General features: G+C 41.8%; 1 protein-coding gene across 1 annotated transcript; it reads left to right on the top strand.

Annotated features, from left to right (window-relative positions):
- The first annotated feature begins 108 nt into the window (after positions 1 to 108).
- Positions 109 to 23,741, top strand: LOC104118697 (30-kDa cleavage and polyadenylation specificity factor 30-like). The gene is made up of 8 exons (XM_009630001.4): positions 109 to 762; positions 12,810 to 13,202; positions 18,785 to 18,947; positions 19,177 to 19,287; positions 20,026 to 20,094; positions 20,573 to 20,659; positions 22,429 to 23,286; positions 23,409 to 23,741. Exons 1-7 carry the CDS (start codon positions 368 to 370, stop codon positions 23,284 to 23,286), a joined length of 2,076 nt encoding a protein of 691 aa, XP_009628296.1. The 5' UTR covers positions 109 to 367; the 3' UTR covers positions 23,409 to 23,741.
- Positions 23,742 to 24,550: the final 809 nt, after the last annotated feature.

The following is a 24,550-nucleotide window of genomic DNA, read 5'->3' as shown; positions in this document are numbered from 1 at the left end:
CATCATTTAAACAAACGTTACATTTATTTTAATGTCAATATATATATATATAATTGACACAATACACCCGTGTGCAATGCATGTAAACTTAAAGCTATTTAGTAAAAGAGGGAAAGCTATATATTTTCTCTCTTTTTCTTTCCTCATTTTCCTTCCCCGGCCAGAAAAACGGAGAGGACGAAAACCCCCTTATACATAGATCTTTGTTTTCTCCTAACCCCGCAACCAGACTGCAGAAAACTGGTAAAATTTGAAAAACCCCGGAGGATCATAAACCCCGAATTCCAATCAAAATCAGTAATCTAGTTATCTCTCTCTCTCTCATATACAAAAGTATCCATTTGAATATACAATTTCAGAGTAACTAATGGACGAAGGAGAAGGGGGTTTAAGCTTTGATTTCGAGGGCGGCTTAGACACTGGGCCGACACACCCAACTGCTTCCGTACCAGTAATGACACAATCTTCCGATCACAACATTGCCGCGGCCGCCGCCCCAAATGCTAACATTAACCAGCCGCCTACTGTCTCGGCCCATGTAGGCGGGGATGTAGGGTTTGTTGGCAATCGTCGGAGTTTCAGGCAGACTGTTTGCCGCCACTGGCTGCGGTCACTGTGTATGAAGGGTGAAGCCTGCGGCTTCCTTCATCAGTATGATAAATCTCGAATGCCAATCTGTCGGTTTTTTAGACTGTATGGGGAGTGCCGTGAACAGGACTGTGTTTATAAGCACACAATTGAGGATATCAAGGAATGCAACATGTATGACCTTTTTTCTTTAACTGATATTTTAACTTTCGGGTTATGCTCATCTATCTTTAATAACGCAACCAACCAAAACTATCTATATTTAGTGTAAACTGGTAATTGAAGAAAACAAATACTCCTATATGTTGCAATTGGCTATGAGGTTTCCTACTAGAATAATGCTATAATCTCCGTCCAAACTTTAGCCTCTATGAGGCCCCAGGGCTTTAGTCTCAGCCTTGCATGTCGTAGAGGTTAAAGTTTTTTTTATCTTAATAACTGAGAAATCCCCGAGGGCCAATGACACACGGTTCGAAACTCCGTGGATAATGGACTTTCCCCTCTATCCTTCTCCGCTTAAATACCAGATTTTGTCTGCAGCAGGGTTTGAACTCGTGACATAGGTGCTTTAGATGTTTATGATAATGACTAATGTTAATTTGCTTGCTTTTAATATATATATATATATATATATATATACGGTCGAAATCGGGCTCGACTATTACACAACAGATCGGGCTCATAACGCGAAGGGTTGAAGATCGACCCGAATCTCATCGAACCAGAACACGAGGTCAGAATGTCCATCCTCAGGAACATTGAGCCCGTGATCCCGGAATTAACCCTGACCCCGAATAAGCTCGAGGAAATATTGCCGGTATAAAACAACATAAGACCGGAATAACGGAAGGCCAAAATATCCGTAGCCGATCGGATATTTCGACGGGAATCTCAGGACGTATCAGTAAAGAACTGGTATATAAGCAAACCAGGAGATTTTTACCTTTTATAGAATTGTATCTAAGGTAGGACTCCCCTACTATATAAAGGGGAGTCTGATTACTTATAAAACACATTGTAACACGCATCCCAAAGCAGTATATTACTATTGTCTTCAAGTTCTTATTATTCTCTTGTTGTTCTGTTATCAATAAAAGCATTTTTGGGCTCGAGGGTGGCTAACCTTCAAAGGCTAAGACTGTTCAACTTAAGCGGTTTGCATTCACTTTTCCATTACTTATTTCAATTGCAATCTGATTTGTCGTTTAGTATCAAATTAAATCACGTATCCTTAAAATCACTTATAAATTCAATTGTTGTCCGATTTTGAGGGTAAACAGTTTGGCGCCCACTGTAGGGCTAAGGATAATAGTGGTTGTTTGGTACAAATCTCCATAACACACACTACTTTACACTTGCTCTTTGAAGTGTCTTTGATTCCAGGCTAAAACACAAAATGTCAAACTCTCAATCAGCACCCCTACATGTTGACAACGAGTCCGGTCATCAAGGTGAAAATAACAATATAGCAACCGGTAACGAGGTACCGCCTGCTGATCCCGTTGGAATTCCGATCGTAGATCCAATTGATGCTAATTCACATGTGGCTATCGACACGAACTTGCCTACCGACCCCGAAAATAACGTCCTTGGTGGAACCCGATCGGCAACTCAAAACACACAAAACATTGAAGGGGACGGGATCAGTCTACGGGTGATCTTCGAAATGTTGCAGGCTCAACAGGCGGCGATAGCCCAGTTGCAGAACCAAAGCCGTGCACTGAGCAAGGTTGAGCCCGATCCTCCCCGTGAAGTCACCCGCAGGGATGAACCGGTCATAGAAAGGTCAAATGAACATGAATCGGGGCTAACCTCGAGATCATAAAGATGCTCGAGGAGCTGACAAAACGGATAGAATCAGGGGAGAAGAAAATCGAAGCTAACGACAAAAAGGTGGAAACCTACAATTCCAGGGTAGACCAAATCCCAGGAGCGCCTCCGATATTGAAAGGCCTGGATTCTAGGAAGTTCGTGCAAAAACCTTTTCCCCCGAGCGCGGCTCCGAAACCGATCCCCAAGAAATTCCGTATGCCCGAAATACCTAAGTATAACGGAACGACCGACCCAAACGAGCATGTAACCTCTTATACATGTGCCATCAAAGGGAACGACTTGGAGGACGATGAGATCGAGTCTGTTCTGCTGAAAAAATTTGGGGAGACCCTGCCTGTCAAAGGGAGCTATGATATGGTATCACAACTTACCTCCTAATTCTATTGACTCATTTGTCATGCTTGCAGATTCTTTCGTGAAAGCACATGCTGGTGCCATCAAGGTCGAGACTAGGAAATCAGACCTTTTCAAAGTAAAACTGAAGGATAACGAGATGCTCAGAGAGCTCGTGTCCCGTTTTCAAATGGAACGAATGGATCTGCCACCGGTCGCGCTGATGATTGGGTTGTTCAAGCTTTCACTCAGGGACTCAATGTTCGAAGCTCGGTGGCTTCACAACAACTGAAGCAGAACCTGATAGAATACCCGGTCGTTACCTGGGCTGACGTGCATAACATGTATCAATCGAAAATTAGAGTCGAAGATGATCAACTCGAGGCCCCTTCGGGGTCTGTTTATCCTGTCAGAACCCTTGACAGAATCAAGAGAGATATCGATCGTGAACCGAGATTAAACAGGGATCGATATTAGCCATATAATGGAAATCGGAGAAGCAGTGGGTCCGGGCGGAACCCCATGAGAAACGAAAGGAGAAATGATCGAGGTCAGAACAACCGGGGACTCATGACCAAAAACAATTTCGACAGGTCCATCGGGCCTAAAGAAGCGCCGAGGCCATCGGAATACAACTTTAATGTATGCTGCCGCCATTGTATAAGCTATCGGGCGCATCAAAGATACCAAATGGCATCGACCTCTACAATCCGATCCAACCCAAAGGGATCCTAACCAGATGTGCAAATATCATGGCACTCACGATCACAGAACGGAAGATTGTCGACAACAGAGAGAAGAAGTAGCCCGACTATTCAACAATGGGGACCTTCGAGAATTCTTGAGCGACCGAGCCAAGAATCATTTCAGGAACAGGGATTCTAACAAACAGACAGAATAACAAGAACCTCAACACGTCATTAACATGATCATCAGTGGGGTTGATATCCCACAGGGGCCGATGTTGAAATGCACCAAAGTATCCATCACTAGGGAGAAACGGACTCGAGATTACATACCGGAAGGAACTTTATCTTTCAACGACGAGGACGCGGAAAGGATTGTACAGCCGCAAAATGATGCTGGTAATATCTGTACTCGTAAATAAAATTCGAGTTAAACGTGTGTTAATCGATCCAGGTAGCTCGGCCAACATCATTCGATCGAAAGTCGTGGAGCAGCTCGGTCTACAAGACCAAATCGTGCATGCGGTCCGAGTTCTAAACGGATTCAACATGGCATGTGAAACCACCAAGGGTGAGATAATGTTACCGGTAAACACCACTGGGACCATACAGGAAGCTAAGTTTTATGTAATCGAAGGAGACATAAGGTACAATGCTTTGTTCGCAAGGCCATGGATCCACAACATGAGGGCAGTACCCTCAACCCTGCACCAAGTGTTAAAATTCCCACCACCAGATGGAATTAAAACGATATACGGAGAACAGCCAGCCGCGAAGGAGATGTTTGCGGTTGAAGAGGCGATTCTGATATCCGCACTCACAACGCCAAAGGGGTCGAGTTCGATCACAAAGCCAGAAACCAAATAGCAATTACCAACACTGGCTCCGATCCAACCGGGAGAATAGGGGATTGATAAAGACGATGATTACGGAGTACCCAGGTCTTTTATAGCCCCCGATGATTCCGACGCCACCAATCGACGGTCGAGGAGCTGGAACGGGTCACATTGGTCGAGCATCTACCCGATCGACAGGTACACCTGGGCACGGGGCTAAACCCCAAGCTCAGGAAAAAACTCATTCAGTTTCTTATGGCTAACGTAGATTGTTTCGCTTGATCCTACCTTGATATGACAGGGATCCCACCGGAGATAACCACTCACAAGCTGAGCCTGGACCCGAAGTTCCATCCGGTCAAGCAAAGAGGAGACCCCAGTCCGAGGTCAAACATGCTTTCATCAAGGACGAGGTATCTAAACTCCTTATAATAGGGTCCATTCGGGAGGTTAAATACCCGGATTGGTTAGCAAATGTGATAGTAGTCCCTAAGAAAGGGAACAAATTAAGAATGTGTGTAGACTATAAGGATTTAATTAAAGCATGCCCCAAGGATTCTTTTCCTTTGCCCAACATCGATCGAATGATCGATGCCACGACCGGCCACGAGATCCTCGGTTTTCTCGATGCCTACTCCGGGTACAACCAAATACGGATGGACCCGGGTGATCAGGCGAAAACCTCCTTCATCACAAAATACGGCACATACTGCTACAACGTGATGCCATTCGGTTTAAAGAATGTCGGTGCCACTTACCAACGCCTAGTAAATAGGATGTTCGAGGAATAAATAGGAAAATCAATGGAGGTTTATATTGACGACATGTTGGTTAAGTCCTTGCGAGCAGAGGACCATTTAAAACATTTGCAGGAAACCTTCAGCATATTGAAGAAATACAATATGAAGCTGAACCCGGAGAAATGCGCGTTTGGAGTTGGATCAGGTAAATTCCTCGGGTTCGTGGTATCCAACCGAGGAATCGAGATCAACCCAGACAAAATCAAAGCCATTGATGACATCACGGTTGTAGACAACGTGAAGGCCGTTCAAAGGCTAACTAGGCGCATAACTGCCCTGGGGCGATTCATTTCAAGGTCGTCCGACAAGAGCCACCGATTCTTCGCACTATTGAAGAAGAAGAATAACTTCTCATGGACTCCGGAATGCCAACGAGCTTTGGAGGAACTCAAACGGTACTTATCGAGTTCGCCGCTACTTCACACGCCGAAGGCAGACGAACCACTGTACTTGTACTTGGCGGTTTCGGAGATAGCGGTAAGTGGAGTCCTAGTCCGAGGAGATCAAGGTACGCAATTTCCAATTTACTATGTTAGCAGGACCTTAGGTGAGGCCGAAACTAGGTACCTTCACCTAGAAAAACTGGCGCTCGCTTTGCTAAGCGCCTCTAGGAAGCTAAAACCATACTTCCAGTGTCACCCCATATGTGTCGTAACTACTTACCCGTTGAGGAGCGTTATGCATAAGTCCGAGCTCTCGGGCCGGTTGGCCAAATGGGCCGTGGAAATAAGCGGGTACGATATTGAATATCGACCTCGAACCGCCATTCAGTCTCAAATCTTGGCAGACTGTGGCTGACTTTATGCCGGCCTTAATATCCGAGGTCGAAAGAGAGTTATTCATTAACTCAGGGACTTCCTCGGGAATCTGGACCCTCTTTACGGATGGCACCTGAAACGCGAAAGGGTCCGGACTTGACATCGTATTGAAGCCACCAACATGCAATATAATTAGACAATCTATTAAGACTGTGAAATTGACTAACAACGAGGCCGAATTAGACAATCATGGCCTTGAACTAGCCAAAAGCTTGGGGGCAGAAGTGATCGAAGCTAAGTGCGATTCCCTTCTTGTTGTAAACCAAGTTAATGGAGCATTCGAGGTCAGAGAAGAACGAATGCAAAGATACTTAGACAAGTTGCAGGTAACATTACATCGGTTCAAAGAATGGACTTTGCAACATGTACCTCAGGATCAAAACAGTGAGGCCGATGCCCTCGCTAACTTAGGGTCATCGGTCGAAGATAACGAATTCAATTCAGGGGCAGTCGTACAACTTATGAGATCGGTGGTGGAAGAAGGCCATGCCGAGATCAACTCGACGAGCCTAACTTGCGACTGGAGGAATAAATATGTAGAATATTTTAGGACCGGAAAACTGCCCTCGGATCCAAAAGAATCGAGGGCCCTGCATACAAAGGCAACCCGGTTTAGCCTGTCAGAAGATGAAATCCTGTTCAGAATAACATTTGATGGCCCACTTGCAATATGTCTAGGGCCAAGGGATACCAAGTACGTTTTGAAGGAAATCCACGAAGGTACTTGTGGAAATCATTCGGGCGTCGAATCGTTGGTTCGAAAAATAATCATAGCCGATTATTACTGGATCGACATGGAAAAAATCGCAAAGGAGTTCGTTCGAAAATGTGATGGATGCCAAAGACACGCCCCGACGATTCATCAACCCGGGGAGCTGCTGTATTCGGTTTTGTCGCCATGGCCGTTCATGAAGTGGGGAATGGACATCGTCGGCCCCCTTCCATGGGCACCCGGTAAGGCTCAATTTATATTGTTTATGACTGACTATTTTTCTAAATGGGTGGAAGCCCAGGCGTACGAGAAGGTCAGGGAGAATGAAGTCATCGATTTCATTTGGGATCACATCATATGCCGATTCGGAATGCCGGCCGAGATTGTATGCGACAATGGAAAATAATTCATCGGCAGCAAAGTAACCAAATTCCTTGAAGACCCCAAGATCAAAAGGATCCTATCAACACCCTATTACCCTAGTGTGAGTGGACAAGCTGAATCTACCAACAAAACCATACTCCAAAACCTTAAAAAGAGGTTAACCGACGCCAAAGGAAAATGGAAAGAAATACTACCCGAAGTCTTATGGGCATACTGTACGACCTCGAAGTCCGGTACCGGGGCAACCCCGTTTTCTTTGGTTTATGGCGCCGAAGCTCTGATACCGGTCGAAGTCGGAGAACCAATATGTGACAAAGGAATCAAACGACGAGGCCATGAGTACGAGCCTGGAGCTATTAGATGAAAGGCGCGAAGCCACCCTTGTCCGTTTGGCCGCCCAAAAACAGCGGATCGAAAGGTATTACAATCGAAGGGCCAACCTTCGACACTTCAATACCGGGGACTTGGTACTAAGGAAGGTCACACTGAGCACCCGAAACCCGAACGAAGGGAAATTGGGGCCGAACTGGGTAGGACCGTACCAAATTATCGAGATCACCGAAAAGGGATCCTACAAACTCGAAACAATGAACGGCGAGCAACTGCCGAACAACTGGAATATAACTCACTTGAAGCGATATTACTGCTAAGGTATGGCCCCTTTCTTTCTTTTATTTACATTTTAAGCTAACGCTTGCAGGTAACCAACAAGGGACAATACGAGATTTTAGGTCTGAAAGCACGCGTTGCACTCTTTTTCCCTTGAACCGGTTTTGTCCCAAATGGATTTTTCGGCAAGGTGTTTAACGAGGCAACAAGTAAATCGTGCTAACTTAGAATTGAAGGCCGGCTACGAACCGGTGACAACAACATTCGAGGCCTCTCTTCGATCAGCCCCGAACACTGAGGGGCATTACCCTCGAATATCGACTTTAGCAAGGAAAGAGACTTCGTGATAAAAGGTCTCAATCGATAGGATTTATTGTAAAGGCCAAAAGGTCAAATGAACCGTGCCCACATAGACTGCTCAAACCCTGGCACAAAGCATGTATACATGTATAACTATTATGCACAAGAATGAAAAGAGGTCTCTTCCTTGCGCACAAACATCTTGTCCTTTAAAATTTTTCTTGCATTTTTCAAAGAATTTCCTACATACGATCCCCTAAGGGTATCGAGCCCAAGGGCCACCTTAATCCGAGTTCGAACAATCACTCTCACTCGGGGATTGCCGTCCGAAAACAAACTCGGACGGCTCGAGCTATCAGACCTGGGGGGGCATAAGACCTATTAGGCAACGCCCGAATTTCAAAGGCCACGGCCACCCCCAATCGGAGACTGTTATCTTAGGTAAGCCCGGATAACTCGAGACAGCTAGCCCACTGGACGACACCCGAACTAAAAAGTCTATGGCCATATTAACACGGCTCGGAGACGTCCGAGACTCGCAACAAAAACGAGGCCTTCAAAAAATTCCATAACCGGTTCTAAAGGCTACCCTCGGCAAACTAAACTACTTTGGGAAAAAGTTTCCGGTAATACCGAATCCCCATGATGCCTTAAAACTAAATAATGTTAAAGGCAAGGTTTGTTCGAACCTTCGAACATAACCTAACTATTTCATGCTAAGGCATTTCGATCTTTGCGAACACACACAATAAAGCAAAGGGAAAATTCAAAAGCTGTGAAAGGGAAAAAGCCTTATATATACATATCAATAGCCCTGACACAAATTTTACAAAGGCCGAACGGCCTCAACCAAAAGCAGAAGACAAAAACATCTAAAAAGATTCTAAGTGGCCTAGTCTTCGTCGGGGGCCGCGTCATCACCTTTGGGGTCTCCGCCGCCCTCGGACTCACCTGAATCTTCAGACTCCTCGGAATCTTCCTCCTCGGGATAGGCCAGCTTCCTAGCCGCGACTTCGAGCACCTTGGCATCATTGATCTAAGCCGATAAATCAAAACCCCGCCTCGGCATCGGCCTTATGCTGGGCCACCCTTTCATCAGCTTCGGCTTTGACCACGACAACCTCTGATTGGCCGCCTCAAGCTCCTTGGCCAGATTTTCTTGATCAGAGACAGCCGAACTCAGCTGAGACTAGAGCCCCTCGACCTTTTTGGCCTGCACCAAGGCCTTTTCCTTTGCAGTCCGAAGTTGAACCTCAGCCGAAGTAAATTGTGCCCGGGCAGCCTCCTTTTCCGAGGTCAAGCGATCGATGTTTCTTTTTCATTCTTCGGCCTCGGCCTTTACTGCATCCACGTCTGCCTGGAGCTGCTCGATCTGATCAAGTTTCTTTTGAACCTGCGGGTTCGGACCGTTAGCCACCGTGTCTGACTCATCGTCACTAATTTCAAATACTCTTCTTACCTACTCGACCAGGTCGGCATGTTCCTTCCAGACCGCCTCTAGCCCAGCCTGGAGTTTCTTACTGAGAAGTTTGTAAGCATCCCTCTTCTCAGTGAGCCCTCGAGTCTCGGCCTCGTGTTGGTTTAACTCTTCCCAATGTCGGAGAAAAGTCTCGTCATGAAGCACCGAGGCCTGCAAGCACAAAGAAAAGGGTTACGATTGTTTGCGACTTGATTTAAAGTACATAATAAAGGTCGACAAAAGGCATTCAAAGTTACCCAATTTAACGCCTGTTGTGCTTTGTTGAACAGGCAGGGCGCTTCCACCTCGTCCATTTTGGCTTGATCCTCTTCGGTCACCAAGCACCGAAAATAACTGGCAACCCCCACGGGGGCAAAGAGAACCCGAGCATCCTCCGGAATAGACATAATAATTGACCACTTTCGATCAGGATCTGCGCTCGGAGCTGGGAACCGGTTTTTCTAATTTCGGACTTGAAGAAGGCCCGGTGGCTCCCGAAGACGGTCTCTTCTTTGGTACCGGTAAGTCACCCAACCCGGTGACGTCCTCCGAGGCGGTAGAATCTAAGCCATCAAAGAAGTTGTTAAAAGAGTCTGCCACCCCTTGGGGCCCCTCATTTGAGCGTCCTTTCAGCATCTGGGCCTCGTTGATCATGGAATCGGTAAATGAGGGCGACTCGGAGAGATCTATCACCCCAAGTGCATCCTTCGGGACGTTATCCTCTGCCCGAGAAGCACCGGTCGTGGTCTCTTTGTCGACCTCCCCAGCTCGGGGCGAAACGGCCTCGCCCCTCTCTGGTTCAGAGGCCTTGGTCACTGCCTCTTTATCAGCCACTCTGGTTTGAGGCAGTTTGGTATCGCTTCGCACGCGGGCCACCAGTACGGAAGCTTCTTCTTCTTTTTCGGACTCGTTCCTCAGCCGATTGAGTGAGTCCGATGGGATCACCCGGCCGCTGGTGCTTTCCTTGGATTTGCGCACCAGCCTCCTTTTCGTTTTTTTCTTCTCTGAGTTCGGAGAACTCGGAGCCCTTTTTCTCTTCTTTTCCTCACCCTGTCTCGAAGAAGGGGACTCAGAGGGGCAATCCTCGCCACCAGATGAGGCCTCATTGCAACATCCTTGGGAAGACCTGCAAGGAAAAGGAAAATGAGTAAGGGCTCAGCAACACGGAGGAAACCTAAGTGTTGTTCACACGAGAACAGAATCTCACCGTGAGAACGGGCCTCCCACTGGCCCTTCGAAAGTTCGCGCCATGCGCGCTCGGAATATGGTTTCTTGGAACATGATGCCCTCGACCCACTACTTGAGTTGAGGAACTACATCCGGCATACGAGCAACAGCTGCACCACCACAAAACATCGATGAGAAGGGAAGAAAAAGAAAAGCGATAAACGAAATCTTGAGAGCAAGGTTATACTTACGTGTCATGTTCCATTTCTCAAGAAATGGCATATACTCGGCCGGGATTAAATTCGAGGTCTTCACTCGGACGAATCGGCCTAACCAGCCTCAGTCCCGATCCTCGTCGATGCTCGAGAATGGGGCCTTACTAGCCCGACGGACAAGTTTGATTAATCCCCCTCGATAGAGTCGGGGACTATACAAACGCATGAAATGGTCGATGGTGAAGGGGCACCCCTCGATTTTGCTTACGAAGATTTGGAGGAGAATTATTATCCTCCAGAAAGAAGGATGAATTTGACCGAGGGTCACCTCGTACCTCTTACAAAAGGCAATGATGACCGGATCCAAGGGGCCCAGCGTGAAGGGATAAGTGTAAACACTTAAAAAAAACCTCCACGTGGGTAGCAATCACTTCCTCGGGCGTGGTGACCACCACGTGCTTATTAACCCAGTTGCAATCCTCCTTGACCTTGGAAAGGAAACTATCGGTGACCGAACATATATATCTCGAGACCGGTTCACACCGACCCGGTACCGAGGAGGTTTTCTCGACCTTGAAATCAGCACCAGTTGGGCACCCCGTAGGAACAAACATCTTCGGGGGAGGTTCCGATGTCGGTTCCTCAGTAGCAGCAGACGAAACGTTTTCCTCTACAGCCGGTCGCGAGGCAGAGGGAGTTTCTTTTTGGGGAAAGGACTTTGAAGTCTTCGCCATTTCCTTGATAGATGAAGGAAAGAGGGGAAGTTTAAAGATTAAGTTTGATGGTTGGGGAACAAAGCTGAAGTTCTTGTGAAAGGATTTCAGAATAGCCAGAAATTTAATACTGGGAAGTGTTGAAATTTCTAAAAAACAAGAGTACAGAAGATTTGGATGTAAAAGTTTGAATGAATGAAGAAGGGGGTATTTATAGTTTCCAAACGACGGTTCAAAGCCACAAGTGGCCGACCAGCAACTGACGAACATTTAATGCCATGAAGACGTGACTAACGAGACGTTTCGTTCATTTTGTCGTTTCTGACGCGGAGTACCGAGGAGAGATATCGGAAGCTCATATCGTTTCTCGTCGTTTATTCTCCGAAAAACGAGGGGACTATCTGTATACGGTCGAAATCGGGCTGGACTATTGCATAACAGATCGGGCTCAGAACGCGAAGGGTTGAAGATCGACCCTGAATCTCATCGAACCAGAACACGAGGTCAGAATGTCCGTCCTCAGGAACATTGAGCCCGTGATCCCGGAATCAACCCTGACCCCGAATAAGCTCGAGGAAACATTGCCGGTTTAAAACACGAGGGTCCAAATCAGGGTCTCCATCTCGCCTTATTTATTAACTAAGTTCGGAAAATCAAAATTTGCATAAGTTATAGGTACATCACACTAGATAGATATCATATTCATGGAATACGATTCACTTTCAAGATGCCTTGGTGGTGAAATGGTAGACACGCGAGACTATTTAAGTTCTTTTCTTTCTAAGAGGTGGAATAGAATAACCCGGTTGACCGGAATAACGGAAGGCCGAAATATCCGTAGCCGATCGGATATTTCGGCGGGAATCTCGGCAGGTGTCAGTAAAGACCCGGCAAATCAACAAGCCAGGATATTTTTACCTTTTATAGAATTGTATCTAAGGTAAGACTCCCCTACTATATAAAGGGGAGTCTGATTACTTATAAAACACTTTGTAACACGTATCCCAAAGCAGTATATTACTATTCTCTTCAAGTTCTTATTATTCTCTTGTTGTTCTGTTATCAATAAAAGCATTTTTGGGCTCGAGGGTGGCTAACCTTCAAAGGCTAAGACTGTTCAACTTAAGCGGTTTGCATTCACTTTTCCATTACTTATTTCAATTGCAATCTTATTTGTCGTTTAGTATCAAATTAAATCACGTATCCTTAAAACCACTTATAAATTCAATTGTTATCCGATTTTGAGGGTAAACATATATTAATAAGCAAAAAATGACAGTAGCGAGAACCTCAGAGAAATGCCATATGGTTAGGTAATGACATCTATTGCTGGTTATGATGGTTTTTATAATACAGGTACAAATTGGGGTTTTGTCCAAATGGTCCTGATTGTCGATATAGACATGCAAAGTTGCCTGGACCTCCACCACCAGTGGAAGAAGTTCTTCAGAAAATTCAGCATCTGGCGTCCAACAACTATGGTTACTCAAACAGGTTTTACCAAAACCGGAATGCTAATTATTCAACACAGGCTGAGAAATCTCAAGCTTCACAAGGACAGAATGGAATGGGTCTTGCTGTGAAATCTACAGCAGCTGAGACACCCATTATACAACAGATCCAGCCTCATCAACAACAAGTTTTACAGACTCAACAACAGGGTGGCCCAACTCAAACACAAATTCATCCCAATGGCCAGCAAAATCAAACAGATAGAACTGCAGTAGTCCTGCCTCAAGGAACCTCTAGGTGTGTAGAGTTTCAAGGTCTTTAATTAGGTTATGTAATCAGTTCATGTACGTATATTATTTACAATAATTTAACAGTCCCCTATGTCAGCTGTAATGAGTTCGTCCAGAGCCTTGGGGTCGTAACTAGTTCAACTAGTTTCGTGATTGTTGTTTTCTATATCCACTTGTATACTGGTTTTCCCTTTGTTTTATTTTCTGTTCTACTTAGGCATAGTTTGCATGTCTGAGGAATTGATATTGACTATTGTGATCTTAGTTCATCAGAGTTCTGCAATAAAAGATACATACTTTTACGGATAATTTGAGTGCCCTGATGCATACGTAAATTTAGAGATCACTCTCCTCCAAAAGAGGACAGGGGAATCGGATTAGAAGATATGTAGCTACTTTGCTTTCTTCATTCCGTTTTTCTTAGTTTTCCCAATGGTTTGTGTATCTATAGCTGCTAGAAGTTTAGGCCTAATGATTGCTTACAACTAATGAAGCTAAAACAACTCTCTTTGAAAGAAAAGAGCTCATTTTTTTCTCACTAGCATTTCATTAGCTGTTGTGGTCGCTGCGTTTTGCTCTTCTAGCTAGTCTAACTTTGTCAGAGTGATCTAAATATCAAATACTAGGTTAAGACTAAAGGCATTGGATAATTTTTCGTCAAGGGAGGGGTGGGTGAGGTGATGCACCCATTGTAACTTCCTCCCTGCTTGTGAAAGTGAAGCGGTACTATATCTTGATTCTGAGATGTCCTTTGAATTGTTTTCTCATTTTTTGGCGTTCCTTTTGAAAAGTAAGATTTTGCTGTGGCGCCTGTCAGACAACAATTAGACCATCTTAGACCTAGGGAGCTCTAAGTGTGGTCCTCTTCCTCTCCATAACTCTAGGGCAAAGGAGCCTATGGCTCCATGTTGCAGACAAGCATGCTCTATGTACTAATCATGGTTCAGCGACCCGAGGTGGTTACTTTTCTCCTTAGACTTTAAGGAAATGGTGTCTCAGGCTTACTAAATAGATCCTATCATATTGAGTTATTCCTGTTGAGATAAGCGCCTTCTTTTCATCAACATGCAAACTAGAATCTGTTTCTAGTCTCAAGTATTGCAGCTATGTTTCTGGTGCAACTTGGGAAATGTATAGCTTTTGTCGAATTGTTTTTTGTGTCTTTGAGGTATACAATCTTATAAAAATTTCTTTGCTTGATGGATTAGCAGTCAGCACTTTCCTGGTGTTGTTTCTTGCAATAGAATGTTATTTACTTGTCAGAAAATGTGATGATTAACCTGTATAGTCTAGAAATGCATAATATGCATCTCCAACTGCTTTCCATGATCAAGGTCTTGACAATGCTAAATATTGCCTTAAACCTGGTTTGCAAATTTTGAAGTATGTACTATGGTTAAGCTTTTGAGAGATTATCTGTGTTTGCCTTCATGATTCCATTCCCCTTCTTCCTCTCTAAAGCAGATTCATGTACCAGTGTGGCTTATTGAGATCTTTGAAATTTATGTAATGTCTTTGGATGAGTGTTAGTAGCTTGGTGAGCCACTTTAATACCTATTTTTCTCTATTTTGGATTTTGATTTCTGGTATTTTAGTGTGACTGCAGGACTATGCCTGGGCAGTCTCTTGCAAAAGTTAGGGTGTTTTTTGATATTTAGACTGGCCAGGTGGCTAGGGTTTTTAAGAAGCTACTGATGTTTCGATTTCAGAGTCTTGGCCTGCCTATATTCTTATTTTATTTATCTTACCTCCTTTGATAATTGTCTACATGCCATACAATTATGGAATTGTGCTTTTGGTCGATTTTCTTTTTGGAAGAACAAGGGGATATTAACTTTCAACTTGTTGTCCTGCTCCATCCCCAATTGCATACTAGTCATTTGGTAAAGATTGGGTCATAGATGGGACAAAAACATTAACTTTTTGAGGATAAAATTCTGGATAGAAATGAAATCTGACAAGTCCTGCATTCAGGGTGCTTATATGCTCACTTGATTTGTCTTTTCTTATTCGAGAATATTGCGGGCATCATCTCGTGTATTGGTTTCAAGATATTGTACTCCCTTTTGTATTTACATGGGAGTCTTAGACTATAGATTTAGTGAGGCATTTTGGTTATTGTTGAGAGGACAAGCTATATGTGAACCAAAAGCTTAGCTCTCTAGTGCCTCCATGAATGAAATAACAATAAACCAATTTAAACCAAAAGGAAAGTAATAAAATTCACGTGGCTTCGCCATCGTGGACAGGTGAGATCTTAAAAGATAGCAGTTATATATAATGACCAATGCACCAAAAGGAACTAAAAATTCTCCAAATAGCTTTACCCTCTTTAGTACCTCTAAAGACCCATGCAACAAACTATATCATACAAAGTTAATGGAAGAACTCAGTGGTCTAATATATAGTCAGAGTTAATACATACCCCTAAATAATAAGCTGATATGTGTTTGGTATGATGAAATTCATTTTTCAAGATAATGTTCTGCGCGAGGAAGTTATTTTTTGGTGTTTAGTTACTAGAAAAATGTTTTTAATGAAAAACATTTCAATCAAAGAGGGAAAATGATTCTCACACTTATGAGGGAAGTTATTTCCCTGCAATTATTTTAAATTATTATTACTTGTCATAACACCTAGAAATTATTATTATTCTTTAATACTAAAAAATTTCATCAAATACTCTCTGATTTGGCTATAATTATTTTTAATCTTTTGATATATGTTTTTTCTGTAATATATTTTCCTTACCAACCAAACACAGGAAACATTTTCTATAAAAATATTTTCCATGAAATATAACTTCGTACCAATCTTACAGAAACATGATTTATTATTTTCAGTCTAAGTTGTGGATGACCTCTCAGGTTAGGCAATAAGGTAATTTGTTTTTTGGAAGTTATACTCTTGTGGCGGAATCATCTTCATTTGGTGAAAGTATAGTGAGATATCTTTTGTTGATGTTGTGAACCTCTTGTTAAAGACCATTTTGTGAATTTGGATATGCTATAGCTTGAAGATAGACTTTACTGCGTTGACTGCAGAACTGCATGTTGGAACTTTGTCTTTCTTTTTTTTCTTTTTTGATTGTTGCATATTGACTTTCAAGTGATCCTTTCACTGGCTTTCCAGTTCGATGTTGAGTTTTAGCTTGTATTATTTGGTTATTGTAACTTGGATTGTGACCCTTTGGACGATGAAGTGCACATATGTTGCTAGGTTTTCATAGCTACTGATATTAGTTAAGCAGTTTTACATTACTTGGACATAGGTGCTTGTTGGGTTTGTCAAGATGTTTACTTTTATGATATGGGGTGTCAATACAATTTTGGATACAGGTGTGAGAATACATCTAATTAGGTTGATGTATCGGGATACTTGATTATCTAACACCGTCTTGATGTAATGAATGAATTTTCTCTAGACCAGTGTTGTGAAGAGCGTGAAGCGAGGAAAAGCGACAAGCCCCTTTTCGCTTAAAGCGAGAAGCGAAGCGCTCGCATTTTTTATGTGAAGCGGAATTTTAAAAAAGAATATTGAAATAAATACTGCATAGACAAAGGAGAAGAAAAGGAGAATGAGAATAAAATAAATACTGCATAGACAACTAAGACGGTCGCTTTTAACAGGAGAATGAGAATAAATACTGCATAGACAATGGAGAAGAAAAGGAGAATGAGAATAAAATAACTACTGCATACCCTCAGAGAAGCGCCAGAGGGCTTCGCATCGCTTCTCGCTTTAAGCGAGGACGGTCACTTTTAACAACACTGCTCTAGACTTACCGAAAAAGAAAGATTTTAATATTTTAGATTTGAGGATAGAATGTAACATATCCGGGGGGGGGGGTGGGGGGTTGGTCTCGGGATGAAAGATGCCAGGGTATCAAAACCCTATTAAGGAAATGGTTCTAGAGATTTTGGATTGAGGAGCACGAGCTAAAGAGGGAAGTAATAGAGGATAAGTATGGAATTGTGAAGCGGAGTAGAGGACTAATAATATCACACTTCTATTCGGATGCAGACTTTGGAGGGATATTATGAAAGGATGGAAAGATTTCATTGGTAACAAAACCTTCAAGTTTTGGATGAAGTAGAATTAGCTTTTGGAGTCACAAGTTCATGGAAGAGACGTTGAGAAGGACATTCTTGAACATCTATAATATCTCGAGAGTCGAGTCAGAGAGAGATGGCAGTATGATGGTTTTGGAGGTTACAATAGGGGGGAGTTCCTTGGGGCATAATGGTTAGAAGGAATCTTCTGGATTGGGAAGTAGTTAAATTCCAAGGTCTGGTTGAAAGGCTTTACAAGCAAAATAAATCACGCACTAGTCAGGACTCATGGAGGTGGATGTTGGGAAGAGATGAATTGTTGTCAGTACAATCATATTATCATAACTCTTGGTGAGGTTGGAATCAGATCTTTCACACTTACCGGCTTGGATTCATATGGCACCAAAAGTGTGTGCTTTTTTACTTGGCTAGCAATGAAGGAAGTAATCCTGAAAACTGAAATTTGAGAAAAAGGCGGATTACAAATGTCAGCTGGTCATATATGTGCAAATGGTCTGGTGAAGATGCGGACTATTTCCTCTGTTATTGTCAAGTGGCTACTTGCTCGTGTTGTGAGATTTTGAGATGGGACGGACTGCAATGGCGATGCCGGGCAAAACAAAGGAGGCTTTCTCCAGTTTGACATGTTGAAGAAAGAAGAGAAGTGAAAAGCATGGAATATTGAGCATTACACTCACGTAGGCCCTCTTGAACATGAGAGCTTTTGAAGGGAGAGAGAATCATATGATGTTGTAGCTTCTCTTTTTGCTACTGAATGGGAGATTTTACCATTGTAACTTAAAGATTTTTCTTGTGATTGTTTTATCGGTTCATATCGAGCAGTCCAAAAACTTTTTCTTCATGGAAGTACAACTTCTTTGCTACTACGAGTATAGCAAAAAGCAAATACCAGAAGTATCTAAATCAATTTGACTAGATATGATAGTACGATACATATTTGCTACCAGCACCCCTGTTTTGTTGTAATGAAACAGCTATAGCAAGAAAAAGGAAGAGCCCTGTTGATAGTTTAATTGACTAGTTTCACAAGTATGAGTTAGCAGTGGGATGCAACTTCATTATTCTTTTATTTTTTTTATTTTTTTTGGTTAAGCAACTTCATTATTCTCTCATAGTGGTCTGTCACATATTTCCCGCAATGTCCTATAAAGTATGAGTAAGCTATATGGATGAAAAACTGTCTAGGACTAAACACTACAGGTTTGCTGGTCAGAACTGGTATTCTGTCTTGTTTAGTGACACAAGGTCGTGATTCATTTTGTGATGCTGTTTTACTTGCAATATCTTCATTTGTTACTGGTGATGAATTTCCTTTAATTTTTGAACTTCTGATTTTGATCCTGGCATAGCAGTGACTTCCATTTTTTAATTCATTGATCTTTGTTCGTATAGTACTACTGTCCCTCTTCTCTATCCATTCTTCTCCTTGTTGGGCTAATGAAAAAAGAAGGGACAGCTGCATTCCATATCTCTGTTTTTGCTAGCATACTTATCCAGTGTCATTGCATGGAATTAGGTACTTTATAGTTAAAAGCTGCAACCGTGAGAATCTTGAATTGTCAGTACAACAAGGAGTTTGGGCAACTCAAAGAAGCAATGAGGCTAAACTAAATGAAGCTTTTGACTCTGTGGAAAATGTCATTCTGATATTTTCCGTTAATCGGACTAGACATTTTCAGGTAAGCTATTCTCTAATCTTTATGTGCTACAGATATAAAGTTTGTCCATTACCAAATAGCGGAGGAATTTGTTAAGTATTACTAGTATACAATTATTGTAAGAGTGTATAATTTGATTTTGACTTGTCATGAAAGGAATGTGCGAGTGTAAGGCTAGTTGATGGTTGTAAACAAAGCTTCCTTTGGCGCATGAGTTTTCACAGTGTGAAATTTGTTTGCTATTTCTTAGGGTTGTGCAAAGATGACATCTAGAATTGGTGGCGCTGCTAAAGGAGGAAATTGGAAGCATGAACATGGAACTGCCCATTATGGACGTAATTTTTCAGTAAAATGGTTAAAGGTCATTCAGATTTCCTTTCTGCCCCCCCCCCCCTCCCTCCCACCTCTAATCTTGATTTCTCTGTTGTTTGCTTATGAACCTTTTTCATTTGGTTGATCTTAAATGTGTATCTGCTTATATAATACCTTACTAACTTCTATTTAGGGGATGGGAGCAAACGCATCGTGGCATGAAATCAACTTGCCTTTTCTTTTTGGGATATTAATATTGCTTTTCTTGTCTCTTGGAAGTGGGAGAAACACAACAGTGATAAAAATTATCAGCCAGTCTAAAAAGGATATCATGTGCGGGCATGTGTCTAGAAGATATGGAGCATTATTTTTGTGTTTTTAATTTTTTTATATTTATCTGGGAACTTAAATTGGTAATACTAGTAAGGGTATATTTGAATTTACGCTCAGTTATGATGGCAGGTGAGCATTCTATAGTTTTGGGTTCCAATATGGAGGTTAGTGCGAGTATTAAAACCTAAACAGGTGAAAGTACAATTCTCTCTTCACCAAAAGTGTCACACTAGAGAAATCCTATTGCTTTTAGCGCCCTTTCTATTTAGCTTTAGGACTATGATAATTTTTCTAACATGTACTTGATATAACTGACTGGCTGGGGTTTTGTTTTCTTTTTGTTGTATATTTCTTCTTTTTACCTTAACGATAAAAAATGAAAATCTCTTCTTTTAACCTCTCTTTTTGCATAATTGCTTGCACATCTGGACTAACTGTAAGGTTTAAAATGCAGCTGTGTGAATTGTCCTTCCAGAAAACTCACCACTTGAGGAATCCATACAATGAGAACTTACCAGTGAAGGTATAAGCCTAAGCCTTTAGCTGTTGATTCTTTGACCAATTTCAACTAGTTTAATTTCCAGTGTAACTGCTCTAAGAATGTTGATGTCCAATGATTGATTTAGACTGGGATTGACATATCTAATAGGCAAGAAATTGTGTTTGTATTGAAGATTGCTGTAATTTTCCAAAAGTCTTTCCTCATGGATGTGTAATACACATCCCCAACGGGCCTGGCCAACCATTGACTAGTTGAATTTCCCACCCCTCTATGGCTCTATCCCCATAAGTCTTTCGTTTTAACAAAAAACAACCTTGGTTTTTGCATTTTATGATCTTCCTTGTACTAAGATTTTAATTGGTGATTGATGCTTACGATATCCGAAATAGAAGCTCTTTAGTTGGTCTGTTTTGTTTTATTTGGATGCTAGAATTGGTCTGCATGCTGTTGTTCCTTTCAGTCACCTTTTTAATGTTGTATTTTGCTCCTGTTGTTGCAGATAAGCAGAGATTGTCAAGAATTAGAACCCTCTGTTGGTGAGCAGTTGGCTTCTTTACTTTATCTTGAACCAGATAGCGAACTTATGGTACTACTTTTACTTCTTTTGAATGTTGTCTTCAATAGAGTTTTCTTTTTCTAGATGGTAATGCTTCCGTTCCTGGAGCTTTCGGGGCACTTCAGCATGTCACTTGTCTCGGTATAATATGTATAAGACCAAATTGATAATATGTTCTTGGAAAGACTACATTAGCTATGAATATTGACAATATGCATAAAACCACTGCTGATATATACAATGAAACACTTTGTTACTGCTTTCATGGCTATCTCCGTGAAGCACTGTTTCTGCAGGTGCATGGTATAGTTTCTGCTTTTGGTATCAAAAAGAATTTCTGGTTTTGGTTGCAAGAGTTTCTGATTCCATAGTTTGTGCAAGTTATTTGCTTGTGCATTGAATTAGTCAATGCTGATTGACAATATTGAACCTTGATACTATATACAAATATTTTTAATTTCCCTGTGATAGTTATTATGCAAGTGACTTTAATGGGTGTTTAAATTATTTCTCTGGTGGGTTGTCAGTCCTGTTTGGCTATCTGCTTATTTTAGTTAAAATTCTTAAATTGTCCCATGTAGGAGTTCAGTAGTGTCATGAGTGGCTTTGATTGGACAGTCGCTAGCTTTAACGTCTTGAAGTTTTTAGCATTATTAATTTGGATGACAAGCGAGAATATTTTGTGCCGTTTGTGAATATGGTTTGCTGCCTGATCTTAGTCAGATGTTCCTGACATTATAATGCTATTTATTGTAGCAAGTCTGATTTACTTTTTTGTTTGGTTGCAAAAATGACAGAATGTCTGAGGTTGGCTTCAATTGAACTAATTATTCCTGAAACTCAGTCAATTCCTTTTGTAAGACAATTAAAGAATCTATGCCATTTTCCAAAGATGATTGTATCAACTAGTGGTTTGACCTATAATATCATATTTTAGGAAAAGTTGTTGAAGTATGAATGCCCAAGTACCAAAAAGAATTTCCACACACTTGGGCCAAGAAAAAAGGGCCAGTCTCACGCGTGTTGCAGACCTAATATGAATAAATAACGTGCTCCCTCTCTAATAGCTTAAACTCTCAATGTGGTTGTCACACAATTCAAAACTTACCTATTTTCTGCAAGTCATCCTTGGTAAGTGCTCTTCCCATGTTGCTCTCTGAACAAACTTTGCTATCTTTGGTGGAGTTTTTATTTTCACATTGCTTTTAGTGGAAAAGGTTCTGCTTTGGCCCGTTAATAATCAAAATGTCACATCAAGAGCACAACACGTGATGTGTGGATTAGGTGCACGACAAGTATTTAAGTGGAAAAGGTTAGGACCGTACTAGTACTGGAAATCTCTTTGTTCTATTGTCTCCCTACCAAGACTCTCCACTGTCCTCACATGGCTGTCCAAGATTTTGTTGGTGATTTGATTCTCTAGTTTCTTCAGTTCTCCCCTAATTTTCCACAAAGCGCCAATCTCTATTGGGACTGGGTTAATTTCATTTAAATCATGACATAGCTTGGTTTGGACATGTTACACACGGTTGTCTATTTTTATTTTGCTTGATTTGATAATGACTCGATTTTATCCAATCATGCTTCAAGTTCAACCCAGTGTTTCTGAGTCCTCAAACTCAAATTTGGCTTCAATCATTCCCTTTGGTTGTAATGTGCTGATTGTCATTAAGCATCTAATTCTTGAAGTATCCATGATGAAAAAGCACATGGTGGCTATAGGAACATTAGAAACTATGTCCTGTTGCAGTTGGAATTCGGGTAGACTGTATTTTAATGGGATAATAACTGTATTTCAGGCAATCTCACTTGCAGCAGAATCCAAGCGACAGGAAGAAAAGGCGAAGGGAGTGAACCCTGACAATGGGAATGATAATCCAGATATTGTACCATTTGAAGACAATGAAGAAGAGGAAGATGAAGAAAGTGAGGACGAGGATGAAAGCTTTGATCAAGGTTTCGGACCAGCTGCTCTTGGCAGAGGAAGGGGGAGGGGAATTGTGTGGCCTCCAATAATGCCTTTAGGACATGGGCCCAGACCTCTTCCTGGGATGCGGGGCTTCCCTCCGGGCATGATGGGTGATGGATTTTCTTATGGAGCTATGACACCTGATGGTTTCCCAATGCCTGATCATTTTGGAATGGGTCCCAGACCTTTCGGTCCATACGGCCCGCGATTTTCAAATGATATGATGTTTCATGGCCGCCCTCCAGCTGGTGGATTTGGGATGATGATGGGTCCCGGAAGGCCCCCTTTCATGGGCGGGATGGGTCCCGGAGCGACAGGCCCACCCAGAGCTGGTCGAGCAGTTGGTATGCATCCATCATTTGTTCCACCCTCATCTCAGCCTTCTCAAAATCCTTATAGGCCTAAAAGAGAACAGAGAGCTCCAGTTCATGACAGGAATGATAGATTCAGCTCCGGTTCAGATCAAGGTAAGGGTCAGGAGATGGCGGGCTCAGTTGGCGGACCAGATGGAGTAAATTATCCCCAAAGAGGGAAACCCGAACAAGATGCCCAGTTTGGTGCTGGAAACAGCTTCAAAAATGATGAAAGTGAAAGTGAGGATGAAGCACCAAGAAGATCAAGACATGGGGATGGAAAGAAGAAAAGGCGGGATACTGATGATGATGCTGCAACTGCTTCAGAAAAATAGGTGTCATCCTAAACTAAATATAGAAGTCATCTTGTCTTTGCAGCTGTTTGTAACACATGCTTCCACAGGGGCAAATGTGACTAGTTTTAAATTAAAAACCCATCTGCCAACTGTTTTTGCAGATTAAGAAAGAGAAGTCATCTTACATTCCGGCTGGGAGACATACTAAATGTCGCCCTCCTGCCAGAATATTCGGCCTGACTGAGAAATTAACAGAACTTTTAGTTAGCCCAGAACTGTTGAAGTCATTTGGTCGAGATTTTTTGAGTTATATTATATGTCCTTTGGTGGGTAAAACAATTACATATACAAGCTTAGATTAGATACAATTTGAGGAACATTCCTGTTGGCATAGTCCTGACATACTGAAGCATGAAAGTTGGTTGAAGGTCGTGTCATGAAACATTAGAAGTTGATGGACTTGATTTGTGTCTATAAATTAGTTTTGTTGCTGATCTTTGGAAAATAAGTTTAGCAGGTTTGTACTCAGCCCCCTTCCTTTTAGATTACAATCTATTTTGAAGGTGAAAATGGTTGCTCAGGTTTGCCATTTGACTATATTGCAGTGCATAACCTTCATGTAGTTGACAAATCTAAAACAATCTTTGCCGTATTTCCCTTATTTGATGGCTTAAAAGTTATGTTAAGTAATTAGACATGTAATGTGCTTGATAAGAAAATAAAAGGCCAATTAATCCAGTAAACACTTTATAAAATCTAAGTAAAAAAGACTTGCATTAGAAAAGTAAGAAGCTCAAAATACGATGGAGTTTAAGCTCTTAACTAATAACATGACTTTGTTTTATGCTGTGAATATACATATTCTTTGTTTTGTGCTGTGAATAAACAATACTAGTAGGGTGTCAATGGATATTTAAAAACCGACCAAACCGTAACATATCGAGCCGATTTTTAGGTTTCTTTTAATAAAACAGTAGGTTTTTTATAAATCTATAACCGTACCGATAATTAGGGTAGGTTTTTAAATTTATGAAAATAAACCGAACCATACCGAATAAATTTATATTGAAAAATATATTTGTATATTTAGTTTAAAAATAATAAAGTATTACATTGTTCTTTGGGTCTTGGAATAATGAAAATGTTTACAAGCCAACAAGTATTTAAAACTCAGAATCCTCCAAACCTATTATGCTACTCAATTGAAACTAAATTACTTCCAGCATATTCACCAGCAAGACACAATGTATTCTAAAGATTATGAGTAGCAAACTACAATGTGTCGTTTCCTTTCATATGATTT

The sequence above is a fragment of the Nicotiana tomentosiformis genome, chromosome 2, assembly GCF_000390325.3.
Source record: "Nicotiana tomentosiformis chromosome 2, ASM39032v3, whole genome shotgun sequence".
NCBI classification, from domain to species: Eukaryota; Viridiplantae; Streptophyta; class Magnoliopsida; order Solanales; family Solanaceae; genus Nicotiana; species Nicotiana tomentosiformis.
Note: the sequence above shows the minus strand (reverse complement) of the source record. Positions and strands in the feature narration are given on the sequence as shown.